The 15,378-nt window shown below is 32.4% G+C and overlaps 1 protein-coding gene across 1 annotated transcript; it reads right to left on the bottom strand.

Moving 5' to 3' along the window:
• Window positions 1-8,515: 8,515 nt before the first annotated feature.
• LOC114185321 (GTP cyclohydrolase 1-like) lies at window positions 8,516-12,649 on the bottom strand. The gene is made up of 2 exons (XM_028072982.2): window positions 12,013-12,649; window positions 8,516-10,059 (listed from the first exon to the last, which is right to left on the bottom strand). Exons 1-2 carry the CDS (start codon window positions 12,218-12,220, stop codon window positions 8,867-8,869), a joined length of 1,401 nt encoding a protein of 466 aa, XP_027928783.1. The 5' UTR covers window positions 12,221-12,649; the 3' UTR covers window positions 8,516-8,866.
• Between the last annotated feature and the right edge of the window lie 2,729 nt (window positions 12,650-15,378).

Here is a 15,378-nt window from a genome sequence, read left to right as displayed (position 1 = left end):
TTGAATATGGTGTGAGTTGATTAAGAAAGCTAAGTGAAATCCCCACTGGACATTAAGATAGCAAGCTATCTAGATGTGAAGGTTCCTTTCACAAAGCTTAAGAGAAGAAGATGATGGATTGATTCAAAACAAAAAGGAAATGGAAAGCACATAAACCATAGAAAACCAAGAACAATTAAAGGAAGAAGAAAACATAAAATGGAAAGGAAAAAATGGTAAAAATGTGAGAAGCACGCCACTACAAGGCTAGGCTAGAAGCCATGGCAACCTTGAAGATGAGTGGATGTGTGCCACCACTTGTTATGCAAGATAAAACTTAAAAGTATTCACTCCCTAGGGAGGAAACTCTCACAAATGGTTGAGACACAAGAGTGTTTTTACTTCAAAATGTTCAACCCTTTTACATGTCTAGGAGCACCCCTTATATAGAAGAGTTTAGGGGCCTCTAAGCAAATAAAAGATACCTAAGGATGTCTCTACAAAAACCTAACCCTAGCTTCTAGAAACTAAGTCAAATAAGGTTACAAAAATGAGAGACAAAAGAGCTAACTATGGTGTGTGCAAGGCTAATTTCGTTCTAGCACAAAAGGAGACAAAGAATGTGTCTCATATGTCTCCAAAAAGTGGCCAAAGTGTGCTAAAAACAAAGGAGACCAAAGGTACATAGGTACACTTGCTTCATGTCTTTTACTTGATGCTTTATGCCTTTGCTTTACTCTCTCTTCCACATCATTTATGATCCCCAATCACCATGTGCTACCTAGCATTGATTTTTTACTCCTAATTAACCTACAAAGCAAATAAATATAAATTAGCATGTTGGCTTAAGTCAAGTCAACTATAGTCAACAAGTCAAACTTAGTACAAATGAAAGGGATGAAGGATTAGTGAACTTCCTTTCTAAACATGCTTAGTCTTCTTAAGCATGTGCCTCCATCTTTGGTTGGGTCAATCCTTCATCAGAATTTAATTTCAGTTTCTTATTTGGACAAATTCGGTTATTCTTGTTCATTTGGAAACAATGAATTTAGTTTGTCTTTTAATTCAAATATTGTTGGAACTGGTTCACTTTTGGCTTATGATTATCTATATTTGCTTGATACTGTGACCACCTATAATGAAACCCTCAATACAAAATCTCATGGTACTAAACATAAAATTGACAATACTCAATCAGGAGCATTATGGCACAAGCGCTTAGGTCACATCTCTAATAATAGAGTTGAATGACTTGTGTCAAATGGAATCTTAGAGTCCATTGACTTCACAAACTTTGATGTTTGTGTTGAATGCATTAAGGGCAAACAGACCAAAGCGAAGAGATTAGGTGCATATAGAGCTTCAGACGTCTTAGAGTTTATTCATACGGATATTTGTGGGCCATTTCCTACACCTTCTTGGAATGGTCAACAATACTTTATATCATTCATAGACGATTACTCAAGATATGCATACTTATTTCTTATACATGAAAAATCACAGTCTTTGGATGTGTTCAAATCTTTTAAAGTTGAAGTTGAAAATTAACTCAACAAAAGAATTAAGTCTGTTAGATTTGACCATGGTGGTGAGTACTATGGCAGATATGATGGATCAGGTGAACAGCGTCCTGGACCTTTTGCCAGGTACCTAGAGGAGTGTGGAATTGTCCCACAGTACACCATGTCGGGATCACCCAGTATGAATGGTGTAGTTGAGAGACGAAACCAGACTCTTAAGGATATGGTAAGGAGTATGATTTGTCATTCCACCTTACCAGAGTCACTCTGGGGAGAGGCACTAAAGACGAAAAGCTTATATTCTAAACAGAGTACCAACTAAAGCAACTACCAAAACACCTTATGAGCTTTGGATTGGGCGAAAGCCTAGTCTAAAGCATTTCCATGTGTGGGGTTGTCCAGCTAAGGCAAGGCCTTATAAGCCAAATGAAAAGAAATTGGACTCCCGAACAGTAAGTAGTTACTTTATTGGTTATTTTGAGAGATCCAGGGGATATAAATTTTATGATCCCATATTAAAGACAATTTTTGAGACAGGGACTTCTACATTCTTTGAGGATATTGAGTTTGGGGGGAAGAATCAGATTAGGAAATTTATTTTGGAGGAAGAATCAGTAATAATTCCAGAACCGATTCAAACAATTACTTTGGATGAAGTAAGTTCGGAACCTCCACAAAACATTGCTGATGAACCCCATACTCAAGATGATTTGGTTGTTCGTGAAGAACAAACTCAAGATCCTCAACAACCTATGCTTCATGAGCCAGCTCCTTTGCGGAGATCCATGAGAGAAAGGAGAAGTGCTATTTCAGATGATTATGTTGTATTTCTCCAAGAAAATGAAGATCCTAACAATGGTGTGATGGAAGATGACCCAATCACCGTCCATCAAGCCATACAGGATCCTAATTCAGAAAAATGGATTGAAGCAATGAGGGAAGAGTATAAATCCATGCAAGACAATAAGGTTTGGGAACTTGTCCCATTACCAAAAGGTGTGAAACCCATTAGATGTAAATGGTTATTTAAGACCAAACGGGATTCTAACGGTAATGTGGAAAGGTATAAGGCTCGTCTTGTAGCTAAGGGATTTACTCAAAAAGAAGGGATTGATTTTAAAGAGACTTTTTCTCCAATTTCATCAAAAGACTCTTTTAGGACAATTATGGCTCTTGTTGCACATTATGATTTGGAGCTTCATCAAATGGATGTCAAAACGGCGTTTCTCAATTGTGACATTGATGAGAGGATCTATATGGTGCAACCAGAAAATTTTGTGTCGGGAGACCCGAAGAATATGGTTTGCAAATTGACTAAATCCATTTATGGACTAAAACAAGCATCCCGTTAATGGTACCATAAATTTCATCAAGTAATTCTCTCATTTGGCTTCGAGATGAATCTTGTTGATGATTATGTGTATCACAAGTTTAAGGGGAGCAAGTTTATTTTCCTGATCTTGTATGTTGATGACATTCTGCTTGCCACTAATGATATAGACATATTGCACGAAACTAAGAAATTTCTGTCAAAGAATTTTGAAATGAAAGATATTGGTGACGCCTCCTTTGTATTAGGAATTTAGATACACCGAGATCGATCTCGGGGTATTCTATGGTTATCACAAAGGAGCTATATCGATAAAGTTCTTAAAAGGTTTAGCATGCATGAATGTAAATTTGGGTATACTCCAGTTGCTAAGGGAGACAAGTTCAATTTCAATCAGTGCCCAAAGGAAAATTTGGAAATTGAGGAAATGAAGAAGATTCCTTATGCGTCAGCTGTAGGGAGTTTGATGTATGCCCAAGTATGTATGCGTCCAGACATAGCATACATAGTTGGGGTTCTAGGCAGATACTTAAGCAATCCAGGAATGGACCATTGAAAAGCAGCAAAGAGGGTCATGAGATATTTAAAGAGAACAAGAGGTTATATGCTCACATATTGGAGGTCAGACCAGTTGGAGATCACTGGGTTTTCTGACTCAGATTTTGCAAGATGTCAAGATAGATTAAAATCTACTTCATGTTACATTTTTATGTTGGCAGGTGGTGCGGTTTCTTGGTGCAGTGTCAAGCAAACCCTTACAGCTTCATCCACCATGGCAGCAGAATTTGTAGCATGCTATGAGGCATCTAATCACGGGATATGGCTGAGAAATTTTGTCACAGGGCTGAAAATTGTGGAAGGCATTGAAAGACCACTTAAGTTATATTGTGACAACAAATCAGTTATATTGTATTCCCACAACAATAGGAGCTCGACTAAGTCAAAGCACATCGACATTAAGTTCCTAGTTGTTAAAGAAAGAGTACAGAGTGGACAGATTTCCCTAGAACATTTAGGGACAAACTCCATGATTGCAGATCCTCTAACTAAAGGACTTTCACCCAAGGTCTTTCATAAGCATGTTGCTCACATGTGTGTTTTACAGTTTGAGGAATCTGAGGTTTAGTGGGAGATAGTCATTTTCATATGCTTTATGTTCTATGTTTAATTTCTTGTATGCATACATTGAACTTTTAGACATATTTGGTTATTTATATATGTGGCTTTAATTTTACATTTTGTACATTACGTTTTTATATCAATCTCATTAAGTTAAAGTTTGGACCAGTTGAAAATAGATGTGTATATACAGATCACCTTCACATAATTTTTCATGCTACACATTTCATGATGAATCCATGTCATTTGGTTATGTCAGGATTAGTGATCATTGTTGGTTTTAGTTGCGATTGATGCAATGAAAAACTGGTTTGGTTCTACATACTGATATAATCAATGGACGGGACTTTTAGAGTATGCTCAAGTAATATTATGGCAATTTTGAGCTCATAAAGTCTAACACATTTATAAGGTTGTAAGGACATATATATTTGTGATCAGTGGGAGATTGTTAATAATTTTGGGTCATGCATATATATGATACATAATTAAATGTGTTAGGGTCATTATTTATACAGCCAAATAATAAAGTGATATGACTAAATTAAAGATTTGGCTAAAGGCATATGTCATGAAAATAAATATTGTGTAGAGAGCACTTAGTAATTTCTAATTTGATGAGGGGTCAAATTAGAAATACTAAAACTTAAGTAATTCAGTTTATAAATGGTCGTGGTCCCCTTCTGAGAGCACACAGAGTCATAACGTACTTTTCCTGTTCCTTTCTCCTTATCCCCATCAAGATAGAAAACCAAAGGAGATCATTGTTTTATGCATATTTGATTGATTTATAATTCATTGTTTTATGTTGGGTCTTTAGCTTTAGTTGCTACTATTATCATTTTATTTAAAAAAAATTAAAATTCTAATTGTATCACATCATAAATACTTATTTTAAAGTAATCATTTGCATGCATCAAGTGTAATGAACTTATAAATTAATAGTTTGACTTTTGGAATTGGTGTCGTTATCATATTATTATTTTGCGTGCTAAAACACGGTTTAGTGAGGAATGTATGGATAATTATGTTTTAGATGTGTATAGAATTTATGTATATTTTAGGAAAGCGAAAAATTGGTGTGTTAGGAAATTGAATCCTAAGATAAAGTTGTAATGTATATAACCCTTTTTTTTTCTCAACTCAAACACTATATTACAGTTTCAAACTAATTTCAACTCTGACTAAATTTAAACATTATTTACATTAGTGACAATTGATATTTAAACACTATAAGTAACCATAAAATTATATTTAATTATTGTCAAATTTAAAGTCATTATCCATCCATTAACTCCTATGTTGGAGAAACTTACTTTTTTTATTCCTCTTTACCGTACTAATTATATGAATTTGATTTTTTTTTCGTAGGTAAAAACCATATTTGAACACTCACATCACATCTCTTTGTCAAATAACAACTTGTCATGAATATGTTTTTCTCATTTTCTCCAATAGAACGCTGCATCACAGTCCACTACCACGCCGAAGAAGCAACCACCATCGTAATTCATGGTCTAATGTCGATAGCCAGAGGCAACTCAAGAATTTGGAAGACGTAAAACAAACTTACAAAAGTCTCAAGTCTCTTCCTCAGAACGGTCTAGGTGTCAGGAGTGAAGTTGATAGTTGACTTATAGTGTCTTAAAGTTTCAAGTCTCTTCCTCCTTCTCAAGTTTCTATTTTTTTCACAAAACTACAGAATTTATTTTAAGATTAATCATTAATAAAATACTTAAAAAACTTATTGTTCTACTCAACTCGATAGTAAGTATTTTTTTCCTAAAGTTGAATTATCTTTCTACAGAAAACTCATTTCTGAATTATTCTCAAGTCTCCATTTTTTTCACAAACCTTACATAGTTTATTTTAAAATTAATCATTAATAAAAATAATTAAAAAGAATATTGTTCTTCTTAACTCGATGGTAAGTCCTTTTTCTTTCTTAAACTTGAATTATCTTTCTATAGAAAATTCAACTTTGAATTATACTCCAATTAATCTATTGTCCACTAAAAAGAAAAAAGACTAAATCTTAATCTAATTAATAGTTTTGCAGAAAATTTTCAGTTCTTTGTCAAAATATATGCAAAAAAAGCTCTCGAAACCCATAAATCCAAAAGTACAGAAAAACAAAACTATGCAAAAGAAACACATTTCTAATTCTAATACAATCCAACAAACAAAATAAAAACAACACAAATAGGAAAACCAATCAGAAATGAGGATGAAAAGATTGGTGGTACACACGGACAACATGATGTTCAAAGAATGTCAAACCCCTAAAAAAATAACTCAGATGTAAAAGAAGAAAATAGAATCAAATTAATTATAAAAAAATAAAAATAACTAATCATTCTTTTTTTTCGTAAACAAAATTTTAATTTACTAAAAATATGTTTTAGTTCATTAATTATCAATTTTAATACCATTAAAAATCAACAAACATTAATAATAATTTAATTAAATTTTATTCTCACACATAAACTTATAATTAATTTAATAAAATTATATTAATAATAAAATATTTTTTTGATGTATTTTTTTCTTAAACATAATTTTATAATTAATTTAATAGAAATATATTAGTACTAAAAAATATTGAAACATTTTTTTTCTTAAATATAATATTATAATTAATTTAATAAAAATATATTAGTGGTAAAAAAATTTGAGGTCTTCTCTCGTTTAAGATGTGTTAAGATGTGATGTTTTACTTGTTTTATCCTCTTTGAGTGATGCTATGAAATCGTTGGAGAATAGAATTCTAAAATGGAGATGGACAAGGCGATACTGGAGGCTCTGAAGCGCACAACAACTGATAAGAAGAAACTAGAAAAAGAAGAAGAAACACTCATAAAATCAAGAGGTTATGTTAGAAGGATTCATGATGAAGATATTGAAATTGAGGAGCAACTAGATCCGCTCTCAAATGGACATGGCGATAGTTATAATAGGAAGAAAATCCCTGAAAATGATTTTGAAAAGCATAATTCTTTAATTTTGATTTCTATCATTAAGAAATCAGTCATAGCCTCAGAGGATAAAACCCCCCCCAAAACCAGAACAAAAGGGAGAAAATAAATGCTAATGTACCGCAATCCTTGTGTCAAAATTATGAAAGTGACCATTAATAAATAAAAGTTTTTTTTTTACTATTGTTATATTCAATAATTAAATACAAATTAGAAAATATAAAATTATGAATTGTTTAGAATATTTCTTATTATTATTTAAATTTTGAATATAATATATAAATAAAACTTCCAGAAGTAGGAGACTTAGAAGTGAAGATTAATATTTAGATGAACTTGTTGTATTTGTTGTAATAGGTGAGAATACAAATGTCCTAATTTATTATGGTTTTATTGTTAAATGAGGTCATATTACATGGTATTGAAACCATTTTATTCAAGGCTAAAATGACAAGTAGCTATAATGTAAACATATGATTCTCCATAGTTTATTTAACTAATGAACATCATTTGCATAATCAACATCCTTAAATCTTTTGGTGATTTTGATAGTATTTTATTAAAGAAATTGCATAGTCTCGTGTTTTGTTTTGTTTTTAATTTCAATGGATATTATTCTTTTACCTACGGAAAACTTTTTAAGTATTTTAACAATATTGTGTATACTGACATCTTTTATAAATTATATCGATCTCCCATAATTATTTAGAAAATATTATAATTTGTGTCTTATATGGATGGTGGTGGTTATACATATAAAAAAATATAAAATACAATTCAAAAATAAATCGTTAATAGTATCCTTATAGATTACATTAATTATTAATTTCTGCTTTAACGGTTTGAAAGATGACACACCGTGTATTCTTCTTATGAGGACTACTGTAGTAAACATTAAAAAAAATTGAAACTAATTTGTACAGTTTAATTAATTAAATATACTTTTAGTCTTTCAATTGTTTTAATGAAAATTAAAATTAATCTTCTTCAAAATTTTGACTCAATTTAGTGTCTCAACTTTGAACATACGTAAATTTAATTTTAGTTAAATTTTGTTAAATTTATTTAACGTTTCAAACGTGTTTTTTCTTAATTAAGGTTAATACAAAAATATGTCAAAAAGCATAAACAACTTAAATATTATCATAAAATCCATTTGAGACATTAGATAAACTTAACAAAAATTTGTTAAAAAGACTAAATCCACACATACAAATTTACAGTTGGAGATTAAATTGAATCAAAATTTTAAAGAGAGACAGATTCGTATTTTCACTTTAAAGTTAAGTAATTAAAAACATATTTAATCCTAATTAAAAAAAAATTGAGTGTTGCTGTTTTATTTTGCATACTATTTTGGTTTAAATGAATCATGTATACTCATTCTCAATATAGGTAAACGTATAAATAATTGTTTAAGATTTAATATTTCTAATGATATGAAATGATCCACATAACACTCCCTTTTGTTGGTTATACTTCACAAAACACTATCTTCAATTCAGGTTATTACTGCGATACTTACCTTTTGTTATTGGTATCATGGAAGCGATAGATCTCTATTCTAACACTACAAAAAAAGCACCAAAGCATTTGAATAACATCCAGTTTAAACCATGCTCTTAGTGAACATCCACACAAAGTATCAAGAATTTATAAGTACTGACTTTAAAATCAGTAATTTCCAGGTACACTAACATCACTAACATTCTAGGAACTGTGTGCCAGTATGTAAATCTGGACGAATCCCCTCTTTTTTTTCTTGTGGGGATATGACTATAATGTAAAAGACTCAAGCCAGAACGTAAATCTGTGTCACTGACACAAAAACTTCAAATTTCAAACCATGTTGGGGCTGCTTAACTGCTGACAGTAAAATTTCAAAGTGCAAAGAATGATCCGAACTAAAGTGCTAAATTATTTCAAGTGAGCTCAAACAAGAGTCATTGCTCCCCAGTTGATGTAGGACTTGGAATACTCTGCAAGAATGAAGCTCTAGCAGAAGGGTCAGTTGAAAAACGTCCTAACACAGCGATTGTAGCTGTACTACTTCCAAACTTTTCAATTCCTCGAGAGATCATACATGTGTGACTTGCCTCTACAACTACTATCACATCTCCACCTAACAGTGGGGAAATGGTTTCAGCTATCTGCCTGGTAAGCCTTTCCTGAACTTGGAGCTTGAAACCATAAAAATGCACTATTGATTGTAGAAGTGATTTTCCAAGAGGATTGAATCCGTCAGACATGAGGTATCCTATGTGAACAACACCATGGAATGGAAGTAAATGATGCTCACATTGTGACCAAAAGGGTATGTTCAGCTCAGAGGTTATTTTCTTGTTTAAGTTAATCTCCTCATTTACATTCAAAGCATCTATCCCACCACGAAGAAAACCATTCAACTTCACATCAAACTTACTGTTTTGAAAGTTCATCAACCATTTCACAAATCTACTTGGGGTCCCTATTAGCTCGTTCCTCAAAGGATCTTCTCCCAAAGATTCAATGATCGAAGCTACTGCAGAGATCATTGTAGGATTGACTGGTCCAATTTTGGAGGAAACTTTGGCTGAGAGAGAAGACTGAGAAGGACACCAGCATGGGTCAGATGATCCTCTGAACTGAATTTTATCCATATTGATGCCTCTAAACTTAAGAAGACTAAAGAAATCGTTCCATACATCTGCACTTTTGTTCTCAAAATCCCCAGAACCTGAGGAGACAAGTATCTTAACCCATCCTTCGTGGTTTGAGTCCAGAAAGACTGATTCTATGTCTGGAAAGTGTATGTGTGTACACTGAAGCACGATAGCGACACCTGCTGGCTTTATTCCCTGATGCAAAGCAGAACACATCTCATCTGCCAGACGTTGAGGCTCTTGAAGCCGTTTTGCAAATACATCAGCAACACGAGAGAGCTTGCTCAAACCAACAACTCTTTCACCAGAGGGGACATAACCCACATGACACTTGACCTGGAATGGAAGCAAGCAAGACTCACAATAAGAAAACAAGTCAAGATCTCTAACAATCACAAGTCCACCTGCTCCACCTGCATGACCAACTCTATTATCTAGACCAGCTTCAGGGAATAAAGCACCTTGAACAATGTCCTTCACCTTTTGCCTGTAACCTGGAAGAAAAGAGATCTCCTTAGTATTGGTGATAATTTATTATTCAAGAAATATGTTAATTTGTATCTTAATCCAACACTAAAGGGAAATATTCATGTTGGAAATTATGGAAAAAGGCAAAGCATGTGAAGTAATGAACTAATAATGGAGTAAGAAATTTACTTAACATGTTAAGAAAGTGTGTTAAGGTCACAGAACTTCATTCTGGAATAAAATCTTATCTTGGGTGATTATGTGATGCAGAAAAAAATTGAAACAGGATGCCAAAACCTTCCATCTCTCCCATAGACGTGCATGCATTGCATACCTACCCAACTGCATATGCAATGTCATGGGATTGAAGAAAATGCACTTTGCAACTGCATCCATAGGATGGAAGACACCTTTATGACCACTTATCAGTCGTATAAAACAGAAAGACAAATGACTAGTTTCCACGGAAAACATGCTTTGACCAGCAGTTGCCGCATATCATGATTCATGAATGACATAAATTATTATCTCTTTGGTAATTCTACCTTGTGAAAAAGAAGAGTGACTAAAAGCATCTATTTTTAAGCCTGGAAACAATAATATTTATGCATGATAATGTAGACAAAAGCAAGGTCATGGAATTCAGAGAAGCAAATCAACAAAATAAGGGTATGCAGTGCAGCTGAATTGCTGAAATGAAATTAACAAAGAAAAAAAAATGAATTAAGGTAATTCAAAAACTTGACAAAGAACTCTGCTGCAGTGAAGAGAGGCTGAACAACAAAATATCAACATTTTTCAGTAAACTATTCAGTGTCCCTCTCCAAAAACCTAACCATGTGTTATGCTGGAAATGTTTAAAGAAAAGAGGCAATAACCAAAAGTAATCAGTATCTTTCTCCACAGTATGTAACTGAGTAAAGGTCCAGGTGATCGAACAAGTTCATTATAGTAGACAGTAAGGAAGCATTTAAAAAATATGGCTTTTGAGGAACAAGTTGTAAACCAACCCAGTATTATTGGCTGTCTAAGAGTTGGTGATGTTTGTTCGGATTAACAGGCAAAAATACTACACAAGAAATTAATACTAAATACTAACTACCTATGTCCATCCCTTTCATCAGCAGGGCAGTCCAACTTACAAGGAAAGAACAGATAGTACACTGTAAAAAGTAACTCAGAATACAGAAAGCCTTTCGATAAGTGACAAATACTACATTTTGTCATGTATATAAAATCCTTTTAATTACTTGACAAGGCTGAGAAAATACATTGATTTAGTCGGTTGAATTAGTATCGGTTTTCAGAAATAGGCTTAAACTATTGCGATGGTGTTCTCTTAATCTTTTTCCATCAAATAAAATAATAAGTCTCTGCATAAGGATAATTTTTGTAACAATATGATTAATACAATAGACAATTTGGAGTAAGTTTTGCAAAAAGAACTAGGAAACTTTTTTCCAAAAAGTTAAGAAACACTAAATGTGGTAGTCATCAAACAATAAAAGAAACGAATATCTCCAACTGTAATCAACTTTTACATAACCTTTTTCCAAGCAAAACGACAGTCACAAGTAATTCTCCATTCATCAGTTATGTTTGGCTTTTAGTTGGGAAGCCCCAACTCAATTCAAAAAGACAGACTAAAAAAGCCTGTTACTAGGTTTTCAGCTTTTACGACTCTAAACTGAGCTTTGTCTCAGCTTGCCTTAAAACTCAGTTTAAAATGGAAGAAAATAGAGGGTACTTTTTACAAACATAACTCAAACAAACACTAAAATGAATGATTTAGATCCATCCATCCATATTTTGTTATTAGGTCCAATCATTCACAAAACACTGCAAAGGTGAAAAAACTTTAGCACTCTCTACCATTCAAATACCAAAGTACATATTGTGTAGAAAACAAAGCTAACGAAGAAAATAGAAACACCTTTTTTTGCATCAAAGAAAATTGAATGGCAAAGCAAGTCACTCACCTCTGGTTCCTTCACTAAGGGCCTTGGCAACACGAAGTGGTGTCTTTCTAAGTCCTTCCCTGTTTACATCTTCCCCTAGACCCTCCAACAAAACCTTCACAGCCTCCTCAATGGCACCACCATCATTCCCAAACCCCACTTTACCACAACCATTGCTCACTCCATTTTCAATCTCAACAGCGAAACGCCCATCATCCAAACACCCCATTGAAACACAACAAAAATAAAACAAACAAAAAAGGGAACCCGAAATCTCAAATCCCAAACCCCAAATGATGCCACAAAAAGTTCCCAACTTTTTAACAACAAATCTGAATCTTCACCAACCCACTTGACAAGTTTCAAGAATACGTTCGGCAGGGTGACAAACACCCCGAAACAAACGAGGGGTCGTGCAGAAGGAGAAGCTAGATCAGAATAAATACACAACAATCGTTTAAATCACAAATCTGAATGCGGGATGAAGAAGCACATGCAAAAGGGTGGCAGAGGTAGAGATCGGTGTCAGAAGAAGGCATACACAGAGGGAACAATAATAACCAAGCAAGAAATAAGAGAAGTGGGTAATGAAGAAAATAAGAAAAATAAAAGAGAGGCCGATATAAAAAGAATGCAAAATGGTATGGGGGTTGGTAAGTTTGGTAGTGAATGGGGGATGGTTGGTTGCTATAAATCAAAAAGTGTCTTGGTAGGGACACAAAGGAAAGCAAGAATTTTAGTGAATCTATTGCCACCTTAGTTTGTCTAGAGTAAATAATGAGATAAGATATGGAATTCCATTTAGAGCAATAATTTTATTTACACTTTTATACTTACATATTTTTATTTTATTTATATCAATTATATATTTCATTTTTTTGTTATCTTTTTCTTCTCATCACATCATATAATTTATATACTTATTTTTTGTATTCTCTCTGAGCGTGTATAATAAGTATTAATTTACCTTTTTACTATCCATGAATGATTTTTCTGCCATTAAATGGTGGTATTTGAATACGAGTGTTAAGCACAAACTACATTAACCTTTGAATAAGATTTTGGTTTCATGTTTTTACTTTTGGGTGTAATTTAAAGTAATTTCAAATCTATTTTTCACTTTAAAAAGTTTGTATTTCTTGCTTAATTAGTTAAATAGTACTCATTTTTATTTGAATGTGTTAGTTGGTATCCGTTTTTAAAAATAAAAATGTGTCAATTGTATCTCAACTTTTGAAGAAGTGCATGAATTAGCTCTCTTTCAGAACAAAAAAATATATTAACGCCATTAATGGCATGTCACGTGTCAATCTCTGACTTTTTTTTCATTTTTTTCAATTTTTAAAAAAAAAATTAAAAATTTTTTACTTTTTTTTTTCATGTGTCAGGTTCCTGGTGTGACACGTGGCACTATCACGTGACAAGGTAATACCACATGTCAATGTCATTATCAAGTGTCATTGTCTTGATTTCAATTTAGTCTCCATATATGTTTATCTGTTTCAATTCAGTCACCACATATGCCATTTTGATTCAATTTAGTCTCAATTCTTTTTTTTTCAAAATATAGAAATATTGTCTCTCTCTTAAAACAAAATTTACTATTTATATAAATGTTATATTGGTATTTGTTATTAAAAAATAACTTACAGAGATTAAGTATTGATATTTATATTAAAATTTAGAAAAATGATACTATGACTCATATTTTTTTACTCTCATCCTTTATCCCTGACGTGGCTTAGTGTGGGTCATTGATTCTTTCAAAAGAAAAGATAGTGGTATATTAATCAATTGTTCATACTAGCCTACATTATGGAGTAAAGGATGAAAGTCAAAAAATGATAATCATAATATCATTTTCCTAAAATTTATTGATAAAAGTCATGAATAACAAAACATGGGTTAACAATTAAAAAATTGTAATATTTTATAACGTCATTTTTAATAAAAAAAATATGAGTATTATTGAAAATATTATACTCATATTTTTTATTGAAAATTAACATATTACACTTTTTTAATTGTTAACCCATGTTTTGTTATTCATGACTTTTACCACTAAATTTTAATATAAATATCAGTAATAAGTTTTGTAAATCATTTTTAATAACAAATATTAATGTAACATTTATATAAATAATAAATTTGGTCTTAAGGGAGAGACAATATTTATCTAGTAGATTGATGAGTCAATGAATATTTACCACAAAGATTTCAATCTTTGATAAGAATTGGTGCTCTAAAACAAGAACCAAGATAATCCTCTCTTCGATGAATTCAAAATTCATATAAAGACTACCAAAAGTGTTTAAATATGTTTTTAGTGCAATTATATATAGACCACAAGTGTTTAAGCAACCCTAGAAACCAAAAGTAAAGTCCAAAGACATTGGGCCATAAAAATAACTCGGAAACATAGTTTGCAGACAAGAACACTCGCCCAATGAGCGAGAGTGCTCGTCCAGTGACACAACCTAGAAACAAAACCCTCACCAAGCAAACCAAGTCATTCATCAAGCTTACCAAAGTAAAGAAAAATTATAAACACTTTTTTAAGTGCCAAATTATTCTTCAAGTGTGCACCAACCCACAATCTTCATTTCCTTTGAGTTCTAAGCTTCATAGAGCACCATGAGCTTCTAAGATATTTGTGTTCCAAGCTTTTGATCCTTGACCTTGTGATGAGTTCATATTTATGCCCTCATTTAATGTTTAATTCTGGATTGTTTATTGAATTTTGTTCTAAAAACATTGATTTAATTAGGATTTCTTATAATTGAGTTTATTGAGCATGAGATACAAAAACATGTTATAAATAGTTTTTTAGTTGCATAAATGTTTTTTGGATATTTTGAGGTGTGTTAGTACAACTGCAGCTAAGTTGAGGTCATGGAGGTGTGGAAATAAATTGATTAAAGCTTCATGATACCTTAAAGATAAATTCAAGAATAGAAACTATCAAAATCACAAAAAATCCAAGCCAAGCATTGCATGAAGAATGTAAGAAATGCTTGAAAAAGTGAAGAAGTTTGGCTACGCCAAGAAGAGGGAACGGGCAACAAAAATTGGACCTTGCAGTTTTCTCTATCTTTTTTTCTAGAAAAAGGGCTTTGATAATTCATAAATATTTATGATAAAAGATAATTTGGGAAAATATATCAAATAAAAAGATTTAAAAAATATATTTGTTTGTTGTGGAGATCTCAAAAGATTGGCTTTGATAGAACTATATTTCCACCTGTCATGCAGATGACCTGAGTCCGATCCCTAACAACAATATCAAAAACTTGTTGACTCCTTGGTAAGTGTACCAAGTCCTACAAGTAGTAATCAATAAGTTCAAGTATCATTTTCCCAAAGGACTTGTGATATACTAGCCAACTA

This window comes from Vigna unguiculata, chromosome 5 (genome assembly GCF_037176805.1).
Source record: "Vigna unguiculata cultivar grain cowpea cultivar isolate G323 ecotype 2 chromosome 5, ASM3717680v1, whole genome shotgun sequence".
NCBI lineage: Eukaryota > Viridiplantae > Streptophyta > Magnoliopsida > Fabales > Fabaceae > Vigna > Vigna unguiculata.
The sequence above is the reverse complement of the archived record's forward strand: the minus strand, read 5'-3'. Positions and strand labels throughout refer to the sequence as shown.